This window comes from Dermacentor andersoni, chromosome 1 (genome assembly GCF_023375885.2).
Source record: "Dermacentor andersoni chromosome 1, qqDerAnde1_hic_scaffold, whole genome shotgun sequence".
In the NCBI taxonomy this organism is placed as follows: Eukaryota; Metazoa; Arthropoda; class Arachnida; order Ixodida; family Ixodidae; genus Dermacentor; species Dermacentor andersoni.
Window position 1 is genome coordinate 80,324,680 of NC_092814.1, and position 27,119 is coordinate 80,351,798.

The window sequence follows — 27,119 nt, forward strand, 5'->3', positions numbered from 1 at the left end:
CAGCTGCTTTTTGGTCAAGTGGCAGATACCGTTCGGGCATCCCGCAGTGTCACATGGAAGTTGAATTCTCTGCTACTTGCAGTTTGTGCGAGTTTCTTGAGCCAGCAAAACCAGCGCAGCACTATGCGATACCTATTGAAACGCGAAAGCATGGGCGGCGTGGAGTCGAGAGAAAACGAAACCGTTCAACCGCCCGCGTCGTCGTCAAGGGTAATTTCAATGAATTTTGTAAAAAAATGAAATAGAACTGGACGAGTAGCATTTTATTTCATCTTAAAATACAATACAAGGACGTTTTGTGCAACGAATGGTTGAGTACTAGTGACAGAATTTAATTGAGGAGTGCTTTCATCATCTCGCAAGTACTTGAATGTCCTGGGGGAGTCTCTAATCATGTCCTGCATTTACCTCAATTTCTTGGTTATTAAGGCTCTGTTCACGATAATATTGATGCCTTAGAGATTCTTGAGCACTAATCTATCACTTAGCTTAACTTAATATTCGCCTTTAATGTCCCTTTAAAGGGAAGAACACAGAGCTTAATGGGACAGTAAAGAGCAACAATAGAGCAGTTTAGGCCGGCAAATTATTTTTTTCATAACTATATTCATTAATTTGATAGAAAAGGATAGATTATTAGTGCAGAAAATGAAGGCCAAATTTTCCTTGTTTTTGTATACCAGCCCCAAAACCTCGACTCAGGTACGTGTGATGTCAAGTTTCGCAGTATTTTCACATATTTGGTATGTTTTGGCACAAGAAAAGTTCTTGAAACTGGCTAGGTCGAGTCTTTGGTTCTTTTAGAATGCATTGTACTCATTCTTTATCAATTTATGATTAAGTAGGCTAATGTAGATGCTGTCAAAAATCTATGATGTCATGGCGAGTTGGTGTGGGAGCTTTCCGGGCAGTATTACTATCCATCTTTCGTTTTTGTATCTTTTATGACTTGCCCAGACTTCTCTTACGGTAAGAGTTGCCATTGAGCCTATTACAGAAGCGTCGTGTACTAACACAACTTAGCATTTATTTTTAGTGCCCATTCAAAGGAGCGCTGACACAAAGATATATTGTCTATCTTTCTTTGCTTTATTAGGTGGTTGTCAACTCCATATTTATGATATGAAGGCTCAATTTCGCAACTGCACAGCAAATCATTGTCACCTTTTGATACAACCAGTTCTAAATGCAGCACAGATGTGAAGCAGGAGGCTGGTTACGCCACAGAAATTGTAGGTTTGGAGGTACAGTAAAACCTCCCTAATTCGGATTTCATGGGACTTTAAGATATGTCCGAATTAACTGAATGTCGAATTATCAAAGGTATCAAGAAAACAATCAGCAAATGCTTACTATGTCAACATGCTTTTATTTACTAAATGAGTCAGCAAATCCTGTTTCTGTGTTGCACAAAACCAGTGCGGAAGTTACGATTGTCATCATCTCATGACTGATAGAGTTCGCAGTGGCAAAGGCCTCATGACTTCCTTCGCAGCGCGGCTGCAGCGTGCGTCTTCATCCGAGACACTTTTCACCACCACATACACATCCCGATTATTTTTCAGCAGGTTCTCAGCCGATTGTCTGTCCATTGGGATGTAGCCGGTGCTCTTCATCCTTGACAGCTTTGCACTGAGTCGAAACGAAGCAACTGTTTGCCGCAACTGCTGTGGACGTAACCGCGATGGCTATCGACGCTATCATGAACTGTGACCTTGCAGTTCTTAAGGCACACAGCCAACGCACACACCGAGTAAAAACAAAACTGCCATTTGCTGCAACAACTGTGGACAGAAATGTGGTCGCTATCGACGCGATCATGCATTGTGACTGACTGTGTTGTTTTGAAGGCACACGGCCGATGCGGTGTTATGGACGGTGGCATCTGACACAGGCTAAGCCTGATCCTCTGCTGTTTCTTCTCTAGGAACACAGAAGTGCCTCTCGCCTCCTTTCTCCTTTTATCCCATCACATGGTGGTAGCACTCAGCTTTCGGCAGTGTGGCTTTTTTGTGGGTGCACACAGCTGTGTGTAATACCATGTGAGCACCACTTCCGGTTCCTATGATGTATTGAGTCTTCTGCTTCACATATAAAGCCACCTTCCACCTTGAACTGATCACATTAAAATGTGATTTAATTACATTTCTCACACCCGAAAGAAATTGGGGCTCCATGCTGTAATTACAGGGCTGACAGTTATACATAAAAAAAAAATGTATTGCTCCTACTTCTTTAAGTATTTGAACACTTAATCATTAGTGCTATAGTGTCGCTTATGTGATGTAGCTTTTCCTAGTTTTGGGGTTGATATCTTTTGCACAGAAGTGCAAGTTCTTACTGTTAGTGTTGTGCAGATGGGGATATTTTTAAACTAATTCAAATATAAATCAGATAGTCATACTAACAAAGTGAATACTGAATGAATAATTTTTGGATACTTTCAAATACCATCACAATTGTTTTCAAATTGCAAACCTATTTCTACTAAACATTTAAGCAAAGTGATGTGGTGCATCTCCCAGCATGGTTACAATAGTGTCTTTGCTACATATACCAGGGCGTAGTTGAACTGACAACAGGTCACTAGGCATTGACATATAGCCCTGGAGGTACCACAGCACAATTTTTTGGCACAGAAACTATACAGTGAACAATGGCAGGAAAGCTTCAAGCGATACCTTTTACCAGCATCATGAAAAATATGTTATCATTCTGGATAGAAATCAACACTTCGTCATTTCGCTTGAATTATATTTAGCACACAGCAGCATGATTTTGTGTTCTCCTTTTCTTTCATATGAGTCATCAGGATGCCATTATCTTTTATGCCTGCCAACACAGAAGCAATGTGCCTGATTCTTTTTCTTTTTGTTATTGTAGCATGGAATCTTTCCTTATACAGAAGAGTGGACATCAATCAAGCTGATTTGGCACCTCTTATGGCTGTTCTCTTGGGTGTGCCTATTCCAATCAATTCTCTTGTGAGTCTTTGAGGATTGAAGCACAGTTGCAAGCATGAGACTTATGCCGAGTTGTATGCATCATTTGTATGTTGTTCTATTAAATCTTTTGTGCAGGGTGTCTTGCCTGTTGAATACCTCAACACTGACTGGCACTTCAGAGCAGTTGCACTGCTTACAAATGCAAAGCAAATTCTCGCACAGTTCAAGGAGCAAAAACAGATTATAGAGGACACAACATTTTCTTTATTTTTTCGTCAGTTCAGGTAAGTTTAGAACATATTGAACCTCATTAAACATGTTTTGTAGATGAGATTCTGTTGGGGCTTTCATGTTTTGTCTTGTTTTCAGGGACATGATGCCCAAGAGACAGCATGAGCTGATTGAAATGATTGAGACTTTACTCAAGCAGTCAAGGTACAAGGAGGCAGTAAGTGTTAATGCCATGCTGCAAGACATTTATTTTCTCACAGAAAAAAGAAGAAGGAATTGGACCAGCTTGTCAGCTTTTAACACTTGGAAGTGCCACTAGTAACAACCCTAATTTTCAAAGCTCTAACATATTTGTAAATTTCAGGCTCTAGTTGTCATGTATGACTCATGACACTCCGTTCATATATGGATATATTTATAGTACTAAAGTATGTGACTATATATTTAATGGCAGAACTGAAAAAGTGGGAAGAGAAGAACTAATTGTTGGGTTAAGTAGTTGGTCTTGCATGCTTACAAAGGTACATTCTCTCATCAAAAGTCCGAGGATGAGGAAAAAGCTGCGAGTGTTGCAGGGAACTGATTATAAGGGGATACTGTATTTTCTTGTGTAAGGAGCACAACCCTAAATTTGAACTGAAATATAAAAAAGAAAATTTGAAAAATATTTGTGCATGAGCCACTCTTTGTCTTTCTAATAAAAATCAAAGCCCTCGGTTTCCTTTTTTCTCAGGCATGCACCTTGTCATCTGCGGTTACATGGCATGTGCTTCTTTACCTCTGTGCAATTCATAAAGGCACATTGTGTGGCTCTTTGGGATTTTCTGTGGTCTGTTTGTTGCTTCTACGGTTTGTAGTCTGTTTGAGGGAAGCTCATTAACTAAGCTTTAGTGTCGTGGGAACATTCATGTCTCAGTAATTAGCGGCTTGTCCCTGCTCTTCATAACTTCATGCTCTTCTATATGTAATACAGCAATGAATGCTTGTGTTACAGAGCAGCCCAAATTCTGCTGCAAGCTTATAAAGTAAATGTACACATATAAAGTAAATGTAATATCTAAATTTAATATGCAGTGTTTCAGCGAACACTTTCAAAATTTTTTCGATATTGCCTGTGGCGGATAGCACAATTCTAGTCCCTGAGCTAGTCTACTCGAAGAGGCGGACATTACTTGCACAAAAAAATTGAAATGCATAATCGACTAATAAAAAAAATCCCTAATTAAGTTTTTAACTAATGGCCTCATGGCCCTTGTCGTAATTTACTAATTCTAGCGGGTGAGACTGCAAGGTATATCCACTTGAAAATAATTGTGTGGATGACACCATTTACGAAATATAAACCGTCAAACTCACGGTAAAAATGCACGGTCATTCCACTTCCTTTCTTAAGAAAACATCGTTTTATGGACCGAAGCGCGCAAGTAACTGGAATGCCAATGCATTTCTCTGCAAAGTTAGGGAATTACTATCTCAAAACTGGTGTCATCCTGTGAATTCGTTTCAAGTGGATCTGCCTTGCGAACTCCCCGGCTAGAATTTGTAAATTGAAATATGTGCCATAAAGTAATTCGCTGAAAACTGAATTAGTGATTTTTTAAATTACTTCATTATGTATTTCAATTTTTTGCACAAGTAATGTCCGTCTCTGAGTAGACCAGCTCATGTACTAGAATTGTGCTATCTGCCATAGGCAGTTCTAAAGAAATTTGAGAGTGTTCGCTGAAACACCTGGTATATAAAAAGGTCAATGTATGCATTAATTTTTCAGAAATCTTTAAAACATAAAAAAAAATAATATTCTCCTTACCGAGAAACATATTGTACAGAGCACATCAAGCTACCTTTGGACAGAGTTCAGGGGACAAAATCACAACAGAATTCATTCCAGAGAAAGAGCTACTGTGCATTTGATTGCTAGACATAACACAATTCCTGTTGTATGGAAAGCTTTTCCTTTTCTTTCTTTCTTTTCTTTTTTTTTCCCTGTCAAGGGAGAAATCAGATGCTTTTTATAAGGCTACACCACTTATTAAAGGACACTATTATAAAATCTCACTTTCTGTATGCCGAAGTCTCTCTTCTGTATACATTATATACTATTTTCTATTGTTTATAGGTCCAAGTCATCGAGAAGTTTATAGAACTCTCTTTGAAAGGGCTTGTGTACTATCAGAAGTATGACAGACTGACCTTGAGGTAGGTTTGTTTATATTTTACTTGCTTGTCCCCATAACTCGTGTAGCAGTGCTACGATTTTGTATGCTCTTGCTAATTATGCCATGTGAAGAAACCTATGTGAACATGACATCACAAACAGTTGAATTGAGGAAGAGTACTTCTAGTGTTTTGTGTGCTGTTGCTAATTATACCATGTGGAGAAACCCATGGTGAACATGACATCATGAACAGTTGAATTGAGGAAGAGTGCCTTTATTCAGTCATTGCATTTAGGTTTCCGACATGTGTAGTTTAATTGCTAAAAAATCCTCTCTTATAAAAATACTACAAATGTATTTTATTTTATTTTGCCCTCAAGACTGAAGTGTTACATAGAGGAGTGGGTAAAAACATGCAAAAGTAAATAACAAAGCAGCAAAAAGTGGCTAGTTAATACAGCAAAATTTATTACTTAATTGCATCCCGGAGGGAATGAAACAATTGTCCTTGATTGCAACAACTTCGCCGGGAAGGTGGTGCCATTTGTGAGAGTTCCTAGGAATAAATTGTTCGTGGCAGGTTCTGGGGTGGCATTGAATTATTCCAACCTTATGGCTATGATCAATGCAAGAGGAAATGTAGGTAGGAGAGGGTATAAGATTATAGCGCAGATGGGAATTGTGGAAATATATTTAATGAAATAAAGCAAGGAAAAAGTACTTACATCCGTTTGAGAGCGGAGCAAGTAGCAAGGAGTTATTCATGGAAGTTACACTTGATGTGCAGCTGTAATTGTTATAAATGAAATGCGCGGCATTATTTTGGATTAGTTCAAGTAATTGAATAAGGGTTTCGAGGTGCGGGTCCCAGATGGATGAGGTGTACTCCATTTTACTCCTAATAAGTGTTTTGTATAAGGTTAACTTTAATGATGTAGGAGCAGAAGAAAAACTTCTGCGAATATAACCTAGCATGAGGTTAGTATTGTTAATTACCTTATCGATGTGTAACGACCAGGAAAGTGTCGAGGTTATGTGGACACGTAGGTATTTATTTATAGGAGGTTACGGTTTCTAGGGGAATATCATTAAGGTAATAGTTTGGCGAAGGAATATCACTGCAAGTCACACGCATACATTTACATTTACTTATGTTAAGTTGCATTAGCCATAAGCCACATCATTTAGACATAGCGTTAATATCATCTTGTAAGAATTTGTTATCAGATTTGTCTGAGATTTCACAGCGGATAACACAGTCTTCTACGAAAAGGTAAGTGTTAGAAAAAAAATAATTGAGTAAATCGTTAATGTAAATTAGGAAAAGAAGAGGGCCTATAACTGATCCTTGGGGCACACCAGAGTCTACGTTGTTAAATGAGGACATATGGTTTTTTGACGCAACATATTGTTACCGATTAAGCAGAAAATGTTAAAGCCATGCAAACACGTTAGGATCAAGACTAAGTTTACTAAGTATAAATTAAAGCAATTTATGACACACTTTGTCGAAGGCTTTGGCGAAGTCAAAGAAAACGCAGTCTGCAAATGAACCTTTGTTGAAATATGATGAAAGCTGTGATTAAAAGAAAGGAGTTGTGTTTTGCAAGACAAGCTTTTCCAGAAACCTTGTCGTGCTTTTGTGAAAAATAAGTTATTGTCTAAGTGCTTTGCTAAATGTGAGTACAAAACATGCTCAAGAACCTTGCAAGGAATGTTCGTGAGGGAAATAGGGCGGTAGTTGAGGGGCGAATTTTTGCTGTCGGACTTGTGAAGCCTTCCCGACCTTCCAATCTGCAGGGAGCAGATGGGTGCCTAAAGATTGCTGACAAAATTCTTGAAAGTAGAACAAATTAATAAACAACAGTACTTTTCAGAAATTTCACGTTAATCTGATCAGCACCATGACTTGATGAAAACTTCAGACCTTTGATTACATTTTCGACCCCAAGAGGTTCAATGATAAAAGTTCATAGCTGGGTAATTCCAAAACTCAAGAGTTAGAAGTGCAAGGTCAGTGCATACGACGAAGTTGTTCCAGAATACAAAATTAAGGACATGGGGCCATACATCATCGGGTACCGGTGGACCACTGGAATCAATCAGCGTGACCGAATTATGTTTGGGGGGTTAATAACACACCAAAACGTTTTAGGGTCATTCGCAAGCATTGTAGGCAAAGTGTGTACTTGGAACGCCTTTCTGGCAAATTTTATGGCAAGTTTTATGGCCTCTGTGTAGGTATTGTTCGCTTCCTTATAAGCATCCCTTTTCAAAGCCAGTGCGCTTTTATTCACTATGCGATACAGTCATTTTTCTTTTTTTTTTTAGTTGGAAAGCCTTTTTTAACTTGGAGTTGAACCAGAGCTTTTTAACATTGCATGGTATTACACTTCACGAAACAAACTTATTGGTGAGCTCATGTATTTTATTTTTGAAAACAATCCAGTTCTCATCAACCATGCGATCATCAAATTGGCTTGGAAAGGATTAAGAAAGGTAGCTAGCTCAATATTAACATCATCAAAATTTTCCCTATCATAGTGGTAAATTATTATGATTATTTCAACAACTGGTTTTAACACAGGAGACAACATGTTGAACAAAAGCCCCAGGTGATCACTTAAGCCCAGTAAGCATGAAACATTGGTAACTATGTTAAGATGAGAGAGTAAGATTAAGTCAAGGAGGTTAGCAGTGCTGTCTGAGATCCTAGTTGGTTCTAATACTAATTGTGTTAGGCAAAATAAAGAGCAGAGATCAAGAAAGTCTTTACTTTGTGAAGAAGATGGATAACAGCGCGGAGGATCAGTAGTCCAGCATATGTTGGGGAACTTAAAATCCCCCAATAATGTAATGGGGTCTGAAGGATGCCGCAACGTAAGTGTGTTAAGCACATTGTGAAGCTCAGTGCTGAAAGTGGATGGGTAGGAGGGAGGGCGCTAGCAAACAGTGATCATAATTTCACGGTAACCGATATCAATGCAAGCACACACAACTTCCAGGTTACAATGAATGTGGACGTTATGACACTGCAGGGGCTTTGAAATACTAGCGAGTAGTACACCTCCACCTTGGCGAGCAGTGCGATTACAATGGAAGATACGAAATCGAAACAAGTAAAAGATTTCACAATGTTGTACATGAGGTTGTAGCCACGTTTCTGTTAATGCAATAAGTGGTGTAGTCAGAAATCTCGTTTAGGGGGAGGGGGGGGTATCACTCTGTAGCTTGGCCTCCTTCATATAGTATTTGTTGAGGGATCAAATACATCAATAATAACTGCACTGGCATTGCCAATGGTGCTGTAAACAAATTCTTGAACACTATGTACTGTCAAGACAAGTAAAATATGTATTTTTCGTAAAATAATATATTTGTATGTCCCAAAATTTATGCCAGAAATAACTGATATCAATGCTCCCATGTTTTTTGTCTATTTAATAAGTAAATAAAATATCACATGAACTTTAGAACTGTATCAGTTCAAAACCAGCTAAGCATTGCATTCTGCTGATATGAAAAATGTAAAGGCCACAAAATTAACAAGTTGAAGACAAATATTTTAATGAAACTGTCATTCCATAACCATGTTTACATCTTTGTATATGTGCAACGGCCAGGGAAAAATCTCAATAATGCTGTCCTTCGTTCGAATGTATTGCGCAGCAGCAGCTGTCACCAGTCATGTATTGTGAGTAATTGCACCGAAATTGTAGTCGCAACAGAGAGCACATATAAAAAGCAGGGGTTCTACAAAATATGCATTAGAAATGCGAAGATACAATGGAATGTACAAATGCGAAGATACAGCTTGATAAAGGGCAAAAAAGTGTCACTGGAAACAATGTTCACTGCATGTATATACACAAAACCTCACAACAAGATATTTAAATGTACGTACAAGTGTCCAATAAATCTATGTATCTAAGCAAAAGTCACTGCATATAATGCACCAGACAAGGCAAATAATAATGAGAACAAAGAAAAACTGTGCTAAAAAGGACAAGACAGAGAAAGAACCGCACGACACAGGCGCCTGTGTCGTGTGGTTCTTTCTCTGTCTTGTCCTTTTTAGCGCAGTTTTTCTTTGTTCTCATAATGTCATACCAACTAGCCCCTCACCGTACGCTACAAGGCAAATAAAAATGTTGCGCAATTACAGATTCACAGACCACAGAATCCTAAGGCCCCTCTCCTTCCCTCCGCTCACCCTGATGCATTGCGTGCAACTGAAGGCAGCACGCTTCCTCCCCACTTTTCTCCCTTGCGCACATAAGACTGAGTCATCATCGTCAGCTCACCCATCCTCCCCACCCCCCCTTATGCTTTCATTCGCACATACAACAAGCGGCGTGTGGTCACGATGTTATCGCCCTTGGACTTCACATGGAACTTGTCGGCGACGGCAGGAATGCGCCTGGAGTGTCCATATAGTTACTATCGCAATAATGTAATAAGAGTATCCGGCAACTGAAGAGTCCCGTGGCCCATTACTTTCCGCAAAAGAAGTAACAAAATCAAACTTTCACCACACGCCACCTTGCTCCACCGCAGCAATGCCTTTTTTTGTGTGTGTGTGTGTGTGTGTGTGAGGCAGCGGCACTGAAATGAATAAAAATGCAAAGGAAGCCATGCTGGCCACAGTCCAATGCTCACTTTGGGCACTGTTAAGAATGGCCAGCTGCAGTGCAAGTTTTGCCACTCAGTTGCGACTATAGCGGCAACATTCCGGGAGCGTCGCCGCACACCTCTAGCCATGGCGTGACTAAGTCGACTGTGTGTGAACAGCAATACGTGCGTCCTCGACTCTCCGTCGTTGGAGCCGAGTTTGACGAAGTCGCCATTTTAACTAAACGGGCTCGGTGGACCAACTATTGTTACTGAGCCGCGGGAACTTCTACTGACACCCCTTCCCACGCGCCGACCAAGACGCCAGACAATGGGCAGCCGGCGGGCGCGCTGCAGTTCGGGGAATAAATGCCTCTACGGTGCCTCGTTCTCCCCTATGGTGCCTGGTCAACTCGCCTACGGTGCTTAGATGGCCGTTTCCGTCACCTGGGTATCGGGAGAGGACCGAGTGTTTAAAAATCGCTGTTGCGCAGCTGCTCAGGACACTCTCTCTCAAGCAGTCATGTGAGACTGATGTACTTTCTCAAACAGTCATGTTAGACTGATATAAATACTGTAAATAAACCCATATTTCTCGTTCTCGATGGGAAGCAGTCCTTCCCTTCATCAACGTCCTCAGCGTGGATAAGTTGGACGACGGCATGGGCCAGCTACCTTCTAATTCATGCCCGACTCCAATCTTGACAACGGATCACGAGCGATGGGATTGAACCCCCAATCATAACAACTGGCTGACAGCGGTGGGATGGACTTTGCGGCGTGGTGCTGTGACTGCGGTGAGTGCTTGGTTCTTGCTTTGACTCTCTAGGCTTCATTTTGTGGTTGTTCTGTTTAGAACAGTAGGGAAGCTAGATTGTTGAGTGTTAGCTATGTTGTGTTTTCCTAGCTAGATTTAGCGAGCAGGATCAAAGCAGTAACGCAGCAATCATGGAGTTAAGGAGACTGCTGAGAGACGAATTGTTGATTGTTGGTGAGGAACAGGGCCTAGATGTACACAAGGAAATGCTAAAATCGGAATTATTGCAGCTAATTTCCGGACAGGCCAGTGAGGAAAAAATTGAAATGGGGTTGGAACTTCTGAAAAAAAGAGAAGAACGGGACAGAGAGAGAGAGGAACGTGAGTTAAGAAAAATGCAACTTGAAGCTGAAAGCAAACGTTTGGAGTTGTCTCAAGGAAATGAAGGGGCTCTGGGACGATCAAGTGAGGCAGAATCATACCACATGGACGGCCTATTAAAGCCATTTGAAGTCGGGACCGACATAGGCTTCTTCCTAAGCAATTTTGAAAGGACTTGCGAGAAGATGAACTTCGGCCCGAGTACATGGCCACAGCGGTTGCTGTCTATGTTGCCGTGTGAGGCGGTGGAAGTAATCGCCAGACTGAGTGCACAGGATGCATATGATTATGCAAAAGTTAAGGCTAGTCTCCTGAAGAAATACCGCCTTTCAGCCGAAGCTTTTCGGCAAAGGTTTAGAAGCACAGGCAAGAAAGATAGCAAGGGATATCCGGAGTTTGCATACGGCTTAAAGGCCAACCTAGTCGAGTGGCTGAAAAGCGCGGAAGTGTACGACAGCAGAGACATGATCATTGAATGCATGTGTCTAGAGCAGTTTTACAAATTCATCCCCCAAGCTGTGAAACTGTGGGTGCAAGACAGAGGGAATGTAAACACTGTGGAAAGGGCGGCTGAATTAGCCGAAGAGTATGCAACCCGTAGAAAGTTGAACGCAGAGGACGGAAATTGGGACGGTCGAAATGGACCGCGGAAACCATTTCCGTTCAAAAAGGGTTCGCAGACTAGACGATCGGAGCCTGTAGACGTGGAGGAAAAGCCCGCAGAGAAGAGCGAGGAGAAACTTAACGGGGAAACCGCACAGAAGGAACAGAAAAGAAAATTCGAATCCTTTAGGCCGATTCGCTGTTATAAATGCCACAAACTGGGACATATAGCTGCAAACTGCGGGAAGCCTAGCGTAGTTTTTTTCTACGTAGAGGAAAAAGACGAGAACATGGAGCTTTTAAGCCCCTATCTTCACGACCTGCAAGTTAATGGCAAACCATGCCAAGTGCTAAGAGACAGTGCCGCCACGATGGACATTGTCCATCCGTCTTGCGTGACGGTAGATGACTTCACCGGAGAAGTAGCATGGATCAAACAGGTTGTAGAAGAACACAGCGTATGTCTGCCCATGGCCAAAGTCAAAATCTGTGGACTATTCGGGGACCTAGAGACCGAGGCTACAGTTTCCAAATTTTTGCCACTGCAGTACCCTTACATCTTTTTGAATCGTTCAAATCAGTTACTGCATGAAAAAGGGCTTAAACTGGGAGAGGGCGTAGTACAGGCATTGACGCGAGGCCAAGCTCGTAAAATCGCGTCGCTTTCGGCCAAAAATGCACGAGCTGCTCCAGCGGAAGTAGCAAAGGAGATAACTGCAATAACCGAATCCGAGCTAGGCTCGAGTGATGAAAAAACAGTTGAGGAAAGCCTGCCAGCTGACCAGTTCAATGAGAGCGTAGCACTAGAGTGTCAAAGTTCAAGCCTGCAGGAAGAGCAAGCTGACGCACTCACAAGTGAGACGGTCGTTATTATCACCGGCCTCAAAGAACTTTGATCAGCTCTTACGCGTGGATAGAGGGTCATTGGCAGCCGAGCAAAAGAATGGTGAGAGCTTAGCTAAATTACATCACACAGCCAAAGAAGGCATTGCTAGGCGCAACGGGACGATACATGAGAGAGGAGGGTTGTTGTATCGGCACTACAGAGATCGAAAGGGTAGGATTTTAGATCAGTTAATCGTACCTACTAAGTATAGGGAGGACCTTTTGAGTCTCTGTCATGGAAATGGGTGGTCCGGCCACCTAGGCACAAACAAATAAAAGGAACGATTGCTTATGGAATACTACTGGCCTGGCTGTTTCAGAGACGTAGAAAACTTTGTAAGATCATGCGACGCCTGCCAGCGCTCATGAGAGAGGAGGGTTGTTGTATCGGCACTACAGAGATCGAAAGGGTAGGATTTTAGATCAGTTAATCGTACCTACTAAGTATAGGGAGGACCTTTTGAGTCTCTGTCATGGAAATGGGTGGTCCGGCCACCTAGGCACAAACAAATAAAAGGAAAGATTGCTTATGGAATACTACTGGCCTGACTGTTTCAGAGACGTAGAAAACTTTGTAAGATCATGCGACGCCTGCCAGCGCTCTGGTAAACCAGGAGAGAGATGGAAAGCCCCACTAAAGGTAACGCCCTTAATAACAGAACCTTTCAGACGACTTGTAATAGACACGGTAGGGCCTCTTCCAAAAACAAAATCAGGCTACAGGTACTTGTTTACCATGCTGTGTCCGGCTAAAATGTTTCCAGAAGCAATCCCTCTGAAAGAGCTGAGCTCCACCGAAGTAGTAGATGCGCTGTTGACAGTGTTTGCACGAGTTGGGTTTCCAGCCGAAATTCAGGCAGATCAAGGGTCAGTATTCACGAGCGCACTGACTTCCACATTCTTGCAATAGTGCGGGGTAAAATTAATACACAGTTCTGTCTATCACCCTCAGTCAAACAGTGTAGAGAGGTGGCATTCGGTGCTTAAGTGAGTTTTGCGTGCGCTCTGTTACGAGCACAAGGAGGACTGGGAGAACTGTCTGCCGGCAACTTTGTTCGCTTTGCGAACGGTTCCACATGAAGCGACAGGGTTCTCGCCAGCAGAACTAGTGTATGGGAGGACACTCCGTTCTCCACTGAGAATGTTAAGAGAGATGTGGGAAGAAAGAGGAGAGAGTCGAACAGTGGTTCAATACGTGCTAGATTTGCAGGAACGGCTAAGCGCAACCCAAGAACTAGTCGAAAAGAACATGGGAGAGGCGCAAAAGAACGCCAAATTCTATTACGACAAGAATGCGAGGCTTCGTACATTCAACGTCGGAGACCACGTAATGATCCTCAAACCTTCAAGAAAGAACAAGCTTGAAGTTCACTGGGACGGGCCCGTTAAAGTGTTGCAAAAAGTTTCAGATACTAACTATGCTCTGAAAATGCCCGGTCGCAGGAAGGAGGTGAGGATATATCACTGCAATTTGATGAAGCCTTATATAGAGCGGAGCGGAGTCGTTAACTATACTATCGAAGAGCAGGATGGCACTAGTACCAGGTTTAAGGAGTATAGGGCGACCTCCAACTCTGAAATCGGCCTAGAAGAAGTAGTAAAACATTCGGTAAGCTCGCACGCTCTAAGACCCGAGCAGCTAGATGAGCTAAAAGAGGTGTTAGGGGAATATCTCAACAGATTCAGCGATCGGCCGGGTAGAACCGAACTAATAACGCATGAAATATAGCTGACATCGACCGAACCCATAAGATCAAAGCCTTACAGGGTGTCTCCAAGAAAGAGAGAAATTATGGAGGCAGAGATACAGCGCATGCTAGAGTTGGGAGTTATTGAGCCCGCTAAGAGTGACTACACGTCACCGCTAATACTGGTAGAAACCCCTAACAAGGACCCTCGTCCGTGTGTTGACTACAGGAAGTTAAATACCATCACTAGGGATCAGCTGTACCCGATACCCAACATTGAGGAACGAAATGAAAGAGTTAGTGCTGCTAAATACATTTCAACTATAGATCTCGTGCGGGGGTACTGGCAACTTCCCCTTTCAGGAAGTGTCAGCCGCTATGCCGCATTCATCTCACCTGTAGGCACTTTTCGCCCTCTCGCACTCAGCTTCGGGCTGAAGAACGCCCCATTTAGCTTCTCTAAGTTAATGGATATTGTCCTAAAAGACTTGCAGGAGTTTGCCTTGCCATATCTGGATGATGTAGCAATTTTTTCGGATAGCTGGGAACAACACGTCTCGCACCTCAAACAGGTGTTCTCACGGTTGAGGGAAGCCGGCTTAACGACGAAAGCAGAAAAGTGTAGATTTGGTTGTTCCCAGGTTACTTATCTGGGCCATGTTGTCGGCCAAGGCATGAGACAGCCGGCCGAGCTGAAAATAGCTACGATTGGACAATTTTCTCAGCCGCGCACGAAAACAGACCTTAGTTCATTTTTGGGACTTGTGGGGTACTATCAACGGTACATTCCGAATTACTCGCAAATGGCAAGTCCATTAACGGACGCCCTCCGAAAGGGAGCACCAAGTAGCGTACACTGGGATGAGGACAAAGAGAACGCTTTCCAAAGTTTGAAAACGCTATAGGTTTCTCGTCCTGTGCTTCGCGCACCAGACTACACAAAGGAATTCATAGTTCAATGCGACGCAAGCGACAGAGGTATGGGCGTGGTACTTAGTCAGGTCGGCGACGATAACGAGGATCATCCTATCCTCTATGCCAGCCGTAAACTAGCTGTAAGATAGGAAGCATACAGCGCTTCAGAGAAGGAATGCGCTTGTTTAGTTTGGGCCGCACAGAAGTTGTCGTGTTACTTGTACGGAGCGAGGTTCATCTTCGAGACCGACCACTGTCCTCTGACGTGGCTCAATCAAATGTCACAAAAATGGCCGCTTGCTCCGATGGAGTCTCACTCTCCAAGAGTACAACTTCTCCGTTAGATATAAGAAGGGAAAGTTGCATAGCAATGCGGATGGTTTGAGCAGACTAATTTGAATTCTGCGTTTGAGGGTGCCGCCTAAATTTTAGGGTTACTAGTGTTAATGTTGTTAAGCCAAGAAGATCCCCTCTCATTTAGCAGGATTCCCTCCATGATTGCTGAATTTGTCAGCACGAAATTGCTTCAAAAATTGGCATAGCGAAATGCAGCATTTTTTGTTTCTGCACTTATGTTTTCTTTGAAGCCTAGCGGGTGTAAAGTGAGAGCCAAAATACGTCATCTTGGCGCAGAGCTGTGTTGTGGGGTTCGTTTTGCAGTTGCTTGTCCTTGTTGGATGTTTTGGGGCGGTGACATCATTACACAAGTGGTCGCTGCAAGCCAAGGCATCACCCCCTGGCCAACAGCCATTCTCTTCCTGCCCAGCGGTTGACAGCGCTGGAGAGTCAAGAGTTTCCGGGCCATGGAGGCGCTGTTAACAATGGCCAGCTGCATTGCAAGTTTTGCCGGCCAGTTGAGACTATGGCGGCAACATTCCGGGAGCGTCGCCACACACCTCTAGCCACGGTGTGACTAAGTCAACTGTTTGTGAACAACAATACGTGCGTCCTCGACTCTCCGTTGTTGGAGCCGAGTTTGACGAAGTCGGCATTGTAACTAAACGGGCTCGGCGGACCAACTGTTTTTACTGAGCCGCGGGAACTTCTACTGACACCCCTTCCCACGCGCCGACCAAGGCGCCAGACAATGGGCGGCCGGTGGGCACGCTGCAGTTCGGGGAATAAATGCCCCTACGGTGCCTCATTCTCCCCTACGGTGCCTCGTTCTCCTCTATGGTGCCTGGTCAACTCACCTACGGTGCTTACATGGCCGTTTCCGTCATCTGGGTATCAGGAGAGGACCGAGTGTTTAAAAACCGCTGTTGTGCGGCTGCTCAGGACACTCTCTCTCAAGCAGTCATGTTAGACTGATGTACTTTCTCAAAAAGTCATGTTAGACTGATATAAATACTGTAAATAAACCCATATTCCTCGTTTTCGATGAGAAGCAGTCCTTCCTTTCATCAACGTCCTCAGCGTGGATAAGTTGGACGACGGCATGGGCCAGCTACCTTCTAATTCATGCCCGACTCCAATCTTGACAACGGATCATGAGCGATGGGATTGAACCCCCAATCATAACAGCACCTAATGTGGCTACCTAAGGAATATCAAAGAAAACGTGAGACGCTTGGTCCATAGAATTATACGCCTACTGCTCGGTATCCTACACTGGTCAAACAAAAGATTTTCTGGAGAGGTTGCGATAACATCGAAGTGAAGATGATGCCCTCAAGTGAACGCGTTGTAATCCGTCAAATCCCCACAGTGGTGGCGGCGAGTGACCATTGTTTCTTTTTCTCGTTTGCTAGCCAGAAAGCGACCTAAACTCTGCCAGGACAAAATCCACTCAGCCAGTGAAAAACGAACGCACACCAATGTGGGCGGCGCGGTGGTCAGGGCAACACGAGAAAAATGCATGCACTTTGGCTGGCTCTGGCAGCCTGCGGGTAGCGAGAACAAGAAAATTGAAGAAGCTCAATGTGTCGAACGCGCACCAAAGTGGGCCGCACGGTGGTAGGGGCAACACGAGAAAAACGCATGCACTCTGACTGGCTGTGGCACCCTGCGGATAGCGAGAACAAGAAAATTGAAGAAGCTCAATGTATCCTCGCAAGTAAAAGCCAAAGTAGAAAAAATAAATAACGTAGTTACGTTTGCTGGCTTTAGTGTCTTGACATGGAGGCTTTGGCGCAGGTGAAAACAATGTTGATGTTCTTTTCTGCAACATGACGGCACAAATCAACCACCACAACACTTCGTCTGATCAGACCTCGCTGCGTGCTTTGTCAACTTACCTGATAGCGTGTCGATTTGACTTGTCTCGTTTTCTAGTCTGATGTAAGAATTTCGAAAAGTCAGTGCTCCTTTGGCGTCATTTGTTTATAAGAACATTAAACCCACAAAGTTCCGGAATTGAAAATCTAAAGCACGACTTTGGAAGTGTCAATGCACCCTTCACATCAAAAGTTTATGAGAACTTTAAACCAATGAAGTTCGGGAATTGAAATCCATGCGCTCTGTAGATTCCACGGCCTGTGCGAGACGCTGTGACGAGCCCGCTCGCCATCAAAGTGCCCTTGAAACTTTGTGCTCGGATGGATCTTTTTGCATGGTGTGACTCCAGGTGCATGGGCGTTGCCATGAAATTCAACTCGAGTTCATAGTGTTCGTGTAGAAATGTCTTTTCAAGCGTGAAAAAGACATTCTAGACAAAATCCATAACGATTTCCAGTGCCGTGGCTTGTTTTGGTCGACGGCGCATGACAGCATGAAAAAAATATCGGGGGGGGGGGGGGGGGGGGGGCTGAAGCCCCATAAGCCACCCCCCCTCCCCCTGGCTACACCCCTGAATGCAATAATACCAGCATCACAGCTATCGATGAGCTAGTCAAGTGCCTCTTGCTTGTTAAAGATACACCATTGCCCCTCACGCATTCCTACGTAGTAGGGTGTTGACACAGATTGTCGGGTATGCTTGCATGATCTGGAACAGCACTTTTAACTCGCTTAACGCTGTCACTTGTTGGATCAAATTGTGCACATACTTAACCTAAGCCTTCCTTTCTTTAGCATCGCAGTAGCCCTTGGATTCATTGGCTGGATGGCTTTCGTAATCCTTCTTGTGCTACGCAACTACACGGGTATCATGTGCAAGTCACTAGAAAGCCAGTCTAACAAGAGAAGTCAAGAGTGGCAAGGAAAAGTGAAGATTATTTCTACGTCCATTTTAGTGCTGTTTTTGTCAACTATACTTCTATATGGTGAGAACATATCTTGTGCACCTTGAGTTTTGAAGCTGAAACTTGTTACATGCTAATTCTTGAAATTTGATACTATATAGTACTTGCATTTTGCTGTTTCAGTTTTACATGGTGCTGCTTTAAAATGAAATCATGGAAGCCTACCTTCGGCAGGATTTTATGTTGGCCATTGTGCTGAGCACATTTTCTATTAGGGCTTCATGATGTTTTCTGCCTGCTCCTAGTAGAACTCTTTCTTTATTATCATCAGCTCATTTTATGTCCATGTAAGGACTAATGCCCATACCTGCCAACTGTGCCGAATTTTTTGTAATGTTTACAAATTGTGCCTTGTTGTATGGTTTTGCTAATGTTACTGGAATTTTTATTAAAAATAGTTTTTCTTCTCAAAATAGATCCACTCATCGGTCTCCTACCATACTACTAGTAGTTGGCTGATTGTGAAAGGGTACTAGAGGTGTATCTCCTTCGAGCAAGATTTTTTTCTGACACGTTCCTGCGGCAGGCGAAATTGACAACAAAATGTCATTGAAAATGTCACTGTAGTCTAAAATACATGTTTCTTGTCAGTTTCCACTTTTTCAAGTTTGCTGCTGTTTGTGTGCTGCGTCTAAAGGCAAATAATTGTTAATAAATTGCATATGATTCTCACAAAAGGTGTGTGCTCAAGGCAAACTTCAAAAGAAATCTGTCTTATCTGTGCCCTTCCCCTTCTCCCTCTTTCGGTGTTGTTTCGGCAGGAGTTTTATTAATTTTAAAGTTGGAAGAGTGGCAGGTATGAACACCTCTTCCAGCAACCCCCAGTAACCCCTTTCTTTTATCAGCCAATTTTGTCCTGTGCCTGCAAAGTTCCTAATTTGATCACATTTCTGTTCTTTTTTCACCCACTCTATTACTCGACAAGATTGCTAGTTATCTGCAGGACTTGCCAAACTCAACTGCTTGCTCACAATCTTCGCTAAAATACAGCTGCTTGCATTTTTTCTCTAGAACTGATTACTTCATGGCAATTACTGCAGTATGCAGGGACAAGTTAGACATGTTTTTATTGTTTAGTTATGATAACAGTCCAGGAAGTTTTTTAGGTAGAAGCGATAGCTTCTCTATTTTTTTTATGCGTTGTTACAAGCGCTCTCAGCACGTACAGAGAAACAACAGCTCTCTTCATTTGTTTGTATAGTGCATGTTTTGAAACTGAGAAACATTTGTCCAGATTGTTATAAGGTGTTGATTGACAGAGCCCTACAATACTTTTTTAACATCATGAACAGTCCTACTATTGCTAGACAATGCTGCAACAAACATAGTATGAGCCAAGTATTATTCATGTACTATATGCAGCAGAGAGCCTATACATAATTGTGCTTCAACTGCCTGGAATCCCTGCTGCTTGTCATGTTTACTGCTGCTTATCTATAAACATCATGGCTCTTGGCCAGATTTTGTAAGATGCCATGACTATGCAGCGATTTGGCAGAAGCAGAAGCAAACAAATCTTTCGACTGATAAGACGGTGGGAACACCTGGCAGCAGAGAATGATACCATGGACTCTGGAATAAGTGGCAGGGTAGAGGGTTGCACCACCTGACTTGGGAGGCCATGTCAGTCTATGTATTAACTCTACGATACCAAAGCCCAGCATGTAGATAGGCAGAGCATGATCAGATTGTTCTGGGCAGGCATATCAGCATAGCTTCAAAAGCGGTAGGAATAATGAAAAGGAGGTGAAAGCCCACAAAATTGTGGCTGAGGCAATATTTTACTTGCTATTCAAAAACATTTTGCTGGAAGGATTGGTGAGGACATACCCTTTGATGCGACATTCCACAACTTTCATAAAAGGTATACAAGGCTCCTTCAAAGATGTTTTCTTGTCATAACAATTGTTTTTGTGTGATTACATGTTAAGTTTATTGAAAAGAATGGTGCAACCAAGCTACATTATGCATCTGGCTAAAATTCATATGTTGTTGACTACAGATGTGTCTGTGTAATAAAATAATGCTGGTTTTAATGGTAACATTTATGAATAGCACTAGGAAATTTGAATTTGTTCTCTTGAAAAAATACATAGTCCAGTTGACCTACTAGCTAACCTGACATATCTGTTTTCATTTCAGTGCAAAATGCACGCTTTATGTACTATTTTTACTTCCTCATCCCAATTGTTTTATGGACAATGGTTTTTTATGAGTAAGTATTGCATGCAGTTTCACAATTATTACAACAATATGTTACTAATGCAGTGTTCTTTTATCATTGGCGTTGTTTCTGATGTAAGGAACTAAATGCTTGAGGCTGACTGACTGAAGTGGATGCCTTAGCACTGTGTTACTTTTAGTGCAGTAACTTGAATGCTGTGTACAAAGTGACAGCAAGTATTCGCTGGTTCCGGTGTTGCCTTACGCAGTTTGTCACGCTGCTGTGCATATAGTCACCACTGTTCAGTCGTGCAAAGTGGTGTTTGCAAGCAGAGGTAAAAGTATTAAACTTGATGACCAAATTCTCATTGATGCTTTTATTTCATGGCGTCTGAACATTTGTTTAATGTCTGCAGGGTGAGAAATTTAATTGCTACAGTATTAAGACTGCGGAAGCATTGGAAAAAGGCAACAGACAGAAAGGGAAATGTGTACACGTGTGTATGTGCCCTTCACTGTCAGTAAAACCACATATAATGTCATTTGACAAAGATAAATTCCTTGTAATATGGCTGGCTCAGGATCTTTTTGTATTGTTCATTCAGTAGAGACTCCACTTCTATCTCGTCACCATTGCCATCATTACTGTTTTGTTTATTGCAGCTAGAACTGCAAGGCTATTAACAACTTCATAGATGCCATGGTTGGGACATTTTCTGATACTGTCAATGATGACATCCTCCAAGGCATTAATGTGAATGTAGCAATAATTAAGTTCAACAAGAGATAGGAGTACGGTGAATTACAGTCCGCGTGTCCTTATGGCAAAGAAAGAGAGCTCTTTGGTAATCTTAAATTAAGGTAAATTCTCCGAAAATCCTTGTACAGTGGTAGAGAAGAAGTTCATGCAAGCTTCCCTGAAAGTTTAAAAGCTAAATGAAAATGCCCACTTGGCTGCTCTTCCACCTAAATTTAGAGTGATTGACATACACTGTAAAAAAAGCAAGAAATTTGGAACAGGAAGTGTTCTTTTCAATAAAAATGCATTGGCCTGGAGTGCCTTTCAGAGCTATTTTGTCAGACTGGGACACATGGCAGTGCACAATCCCATGATATTTGTAGGGAAACATGGAGCACTTGACAGTACCAGGCACTTTCAATGTCAGCAACTTCCAGCTGTAGTCCAATTTTCAAATGATAATCCAGGGGACTGCAGTGCATTTGCTGTCATAATAGAAGGCATATTAGTTATCCAAAAAAATGAATTGGCAGCCTCTGTCAAGGAATGTGTCCCTGTTGACAATAATAAATGGGCATTTTGTATGAATAGTGGAATTTATGACATTTCTTTAATCAGTTGCACTCTTATTGCTTAAAATTAATGTTTGTGTCATAGAACAAAGACGCTTTTCATCAGTGTTGAGAGATTTGCACTAATCACCTGTGGATCCAATGTCATGTGATGGGATTTGCAAAACATGTATTTAGTAGGTACATTGATGATTTTCTGGCTTTCACTCGTGCTGCTAATTCTTACTGCAACATTGTAAACGTTCCTAAGGTGTAAAATTTTAAGAAAAATATTATGTCACTTAACATTTTCCTTTGAGTTGCCTAGTAGGCGACAGTTGCATTTTCTTTATCTAAGCTTGGTTTTGCAGCTAGGTTAGATTTTTTGGTATAGCTGACCAATATCTGTAAAGCCCATACTTAAAGATTTTATTTCTGCATGTTTGAGCTCTTTACTGCTGTTGCAGTAAACAGTAAAACACAGCACTTTTTACTTCACACATTTCAAGTAGGTGATGCTCTCCAAAATTAAGAGCAGGAATGATTGTGATAGGTCAGCAAACAAGTTGACTCAGAAACATGCACTTCAGTTTCACTGGGCATCGTCAGACCTGTGCCACTATCACGAATGCCACAAGAGTGAGAGTAAACGTTGCTTCAGAAGGCACAGCGATTTTCTACCATCGGATTGAGGACTCAAGACTGCATTCGACACTTCACTTGGAGCTTTTCATTATTCCATGAAGAGAGCATCATTTGACATCCAAGCTCCCTTTGTGGAACACGTACTGGGACACATAGCTTCTATTTAGTTGTCCAAGTCTTGCATTGAATACCAGGTATAAAACCGTGCAAACATTATCATTTGCTTGAATTAGATGGTCGTTCAACATTATAGCAAGCCACTGTTAACTGATTCCTCCCTTATCACCCGGGGCACACAGACAAAATTATCGCGACTAGATTTCTAGCCAGTGCTAGAAGAGGTATAAAGCACTTACTCGCACATCATTAAATACAAATAAATAAATAAATAAATAAACATGAAAGAATGCCAGAGTTTGCAGCCAAATAAAAAAGGGAAGTGCACGAGGACGCTAGCAGACAATTGAAAATGATGCATGCAACACCCTGCCACAGTCTGGGGGTGGACAAAGAAATCAGAACCATGTTTAAGCTGTTCCTGCTCCATAACCAGGTGGCATTGTTCATACACCTTCGTGTATGAACAATGCCACCGTGGTTCCAGCTCAGTTGAGCAAATTTATTTAATTGTATATCTTACACTCAAGGAATGACTCCAGATACAAGGAACATTTTTTGCATTTTCTAATATGGTCATGAGAAATATTGGTAGTGGTAGTCTAAGCAGCATGAAAGTCTTCATTGACGATTGGTGTGCTTCAGCGCTCAAGTTCTTCGTAAAAAAGGCGTGAAATACTATGTAAAATGTGACTGCTCCTTCTATGAACAATGCTTTACACTGTTAATATGACTGAAGTGCATGCGTTTATGACAGTCGTGCCTTGGCAGTACTGTGTAAAATCAAAACTTTCTTTAAATGGAACAACGTTTCAGTCTCCAAAGTTCTATTTAAACAGAGTGTTCAGCTTAGCTTGTAGCATTTCAGGTGATAGTACAGAGATAGCGATAATTCAACCATATGGTGATAACTTGCGGCTGTGTGTAGTTATTTGTTAAATTAAATTTGTGCAGCGTGCAATGCAATTAATTAAAGGAGAACCATTACTTAACTCTCAAGAAGAAAAAAAACTTTAGTTTAGTTTAGTTCTTTTTTTTTTTTTTTGTCTTTTTATGTGCACCCACGCTACATGTCATGTTTGCAAAACATCTTTTGTCCTGTCATTTCCATCTTCTAGTTTTCAAAATCCTACCTAATGGGGATAGCTGTAGGGATGTCAGTACATTTACTTCGTATATTTGTGTTATGTTCTAGGCTCGATGTCTACTATGAAGCTAAAGCGTATCTGCGACGTTTTGATGTAAAAATGTGGTTTGTGGCTCTGACCCTGGTGGCAATTTTCGCAATGGAGCTTGTGGTGAGAACTTGAATTGCCTGAACTGTTGAATATTGAAAATGTCTTACAACTTTTAATTAAGGTGTGCTCTCATTTTATCAAAAACAGGTCATCACATTTTTCTACAGAGGCATTATGTCTCTTGGCTTGTTGGTAATAGGCTGCTGGCCTTTCAGCACTTCTTTATCAAAGGTATGTGTATTACCGGTAGCATTTTTTTACCAGTGTTCGCTTCAAGCATTTAATGAGACACTAAAGAGGGATGTTAAGCCGGATTGGTAAATCACATTTATCAAGTACTGGGAACATCTTTCTTACCATCAGCAAAATCTTGGGAAGCTAAAAAAGATGTAAAAACAAAAGACAGGCTTGAAATTCTGATGCTAACTTCTTGTGATTTCATTATATTAGAACAGCATCTGCCTGAGACATATCAATAGTTTATTGATAAACAAGGATTACACTACATTCTAAAGAAATCGTACACTCAACTTAGCTTTGAGAACTACTTCTTCCTTACAAAAATAGACAAAACATACAAAACAGTTTCAAATTCATGGCATAGTATTGTACAATGCTGTGGTTCAGGCTTGAAATTCCAAAAGGAAGACATTGCCCTCGACTTTCCTTGCTAACAGCCACTGTTCTTTCACCAAATAAATGTATATATAGAGCCCTGAAAAAAACAAAAAAATACTTCACCAGACTAAAACTAATGCAGCTTTTCATTCTCCTTTCTAAATTAAAAGAATAGCTACAGATGAATGCCCTTTCATTCATTTGCAGTCAGCAGACACTTGTAATAATCTGTATAATTCCTATAATGTGATTATTTAGGCATGTTGCCACTGTAAACAAATAAGGCGTCACAAAGCGTTGCAGGAAAATTTAATATTGCGCACTTTTTTTCACCTCTTGAATAAAGGCTTATAAAAAAGAAACACTGCAGGAAGCTAAGTATGGACCATGGTGTAAAAGTAGACAGGTGTCAGAACGACGCCAGAGAACGCATCAATTCCTTGTTCGGAACTTCTGCCTCTCTCGCAAGGGACGGTACAGGTCAAGGGGCGTCACTTCCCAGTACGAAAGCATGAAACTCTATGGCGCAGCCTCCACAATCACATATAAAGTGGAGAAAAGGTGCGATAAAGCGGAAATATTGTGTTTAAACAACCAATGTAATAAGTGCTTTTCACCTTGAAAATAACATTGCTACTTTTTCCACTTCAGTCTTTACTGGGAAACCATAATTGAATAACTCCTGGGGGTATAGGGAATTGTTTCAGAGCTTTCTGATACGGCTTCATGGTTGCACATGGGATGAAGCTCGGAGAAGAAATTTCAAAGCGAATTATGATCATGTTGGCAAATTGTCTCTTCGAATTGCACTTCTCAATGTTATTGAGAGTATGCTTATACTTTTTTTAATAGGAAACCTTTTCCAACACTTCAGGTATGTTTACTTAGGTTAATAAATTGTAAGAATGTGTCAGAATGCACTGGAAGATTAAGAGAGCAACGGCTCCATTCCTCAAGCTATGTATAGGAAGCCACGGACCACAGTTTGCCAAGTACAGCAATGTCCACAGTTAGGAATTAACTTGCTCCATTTGAATCTATTTACTCCGAGAAGTATCCATCTTGTTTATCGAATGAATGCCACCATTAGGTTCTGGGGTCAAATAGTAAACACAAGTGCTGCACAACTGCAGACATTTCCCAGTGCAACAGAGTAATGTTTGCATAATGCACAAGACAGCTAGAATAATGTGGCAGCAATTGTTTGTGAGTCAAACAATGAGCAAAGAGGCAAACAAAGTACCGCTTGTTTGTTCATCTGTGGAGCAGTACTTACAAATAAAAAAAATATGAGGATTCTTGCACATCCTAACAGAAATGTGCACCTATGGCTTAGACTGCACAATACTCTCTATCACTGCCTTCAAGCTAACACACACTCAGGGCAATGGTGCAGCAATTTTCAATTGACACTCTACACAAGAGCAAATGGGTATTGCCAATATTCTAATTGACATTAAGAGAAAAAAATGGAGCTGGGTAGGCTATGTATTGCATAGGTTAGATGACCGGTGGACCATTAGGGTTACAGAATGGGTGCCAAGAGAAGAGAAGCGCAGTCGAAGATGGCAAAAGACCAGGTGGGGTGGTGAAATTATGAAATACGCAGGGGCTAGTTGGAATTGGGTGGCGCAGGACAGGGGTAATTGGAGATCGCAGGGAGAGGCCTTCGTCCTAGGCTGATGATGATGACAAGCACAGTTAGACATGCAGAGGTGGAAAACTTGATGAAGTACACCAAGTAACACATTGTATGAGGCCAACTAACTGCACAGCAAATCATGATTCAACAGGCGGTTTGGTAGCTAGTTTCTATCTGCATATTCAATTTTTTACTACAAATTGCGTTGTCAACCGTAATACAGAAATAGCAAGGGCTAGTGGTCCCACAGAAGTAACTTCATGCATTATAGGGGCTTTAGTGAAATGCATGAGTACAGTGCCTCATGCAATTAGTCGAAGACAGAAAATGATGACCCTAACACTGTAGCCCCCTGTTGGCGGAGGAAGGAAGAGCGAACAGGGGTGTAGTCACCCCACTTTGCCGATGGACGGCCTCATTGAGACACCTGTTTATTCTTCCACAATGGTATGAACATAGTGGCACTCTAGCCTAGAGAATTTAATTGCTCCAATCATCTTTGATAGCAACAAAGTAGCTCTTTTTCAGCACAATGCGTTGGTGGGCTAGTTGGTGCGAATCCATAATTACTTTGTTTAGCACAAAACAACGGACACAAGAGAGACGACAGGACAAGGCGCTACTCTCAACTGGCATCATTTTATTGCGTCACTCCTTTATAGAGAGCAGAACCTAGAAGAACATGCACAGCGAGCACCATGTGCAGGAACCACCAACATCTGATCACCAGAGCGCACTCATGTGACAGAATCCAAAAAACCATATTCAGTGCTGTACAAGGTTAAAGATGGCACACTGTTTGCCTTCACCCCTCCAATTGGCAGATGCGCACTCAGCACAGTGCAATAACGCCCACGAAGGAGCGTGTTTTGCAGTGCGCTATTAAAAACGCAGACTGAGCAAACCCAGAGAGATGAGAAAATATGCTTCTGGAAAGATACAACAGATGGTGGAACTTTGTGCCAACTTTGTGTCACTGCGCACATCCGACTAGAGAGAATGGAGAACGGCACTGAAAGGGGTTAAAGGAGTATTTATGTGACATTTTT

At 42.0% G+C, this 27,119-nt stretch overlaps 1 protein-coding gene across 1 annotated transcript in view; it reads left to right on the top strand.

Moving 5' to 3' along the window:
• The window catches only part of LOC126545975 (GPI ethanolamine phosphate transferase 1-like), an 83,964-nt gene that overhangs the window by 25,838 nt on the left and 31,007 nt on the right, over window positions 1-27,119 (top strand). The window contains exons 7-14 of the mRNA XM_050194025.3: window positions 2,884-2,984; window positions 3,081-3,229; window positions 3,315-3,393; window positions 5,296-5,375; window positions 18,188-18,378; window positions 20,500-20,572; window positions 23,768-23,870; window positions 23,958-24,041. Coding sequence (XP_050049982.2) covers window positions 2,884-2,984; window positions 3,081-3,229; window positions 3,315-3,393; window positions 5,296-5,375; window positions 18,188-18,378; window positions 20,500-20,572; window positions 23,768-23,870; window positions 23,958-24,041 — 860 coding nt within the window. The remainder of the gene's footprint in view (window positions 1-2,883; window positions 2,985-3,080; window positions 3,230-3,314; window positions 3,394-5,295; window positions 5,376-18,187; window positions 18,379-20,499; window positions 20,573-23,767; window positions 23,871-23,957; window positions 24,042-27,119) is intronic.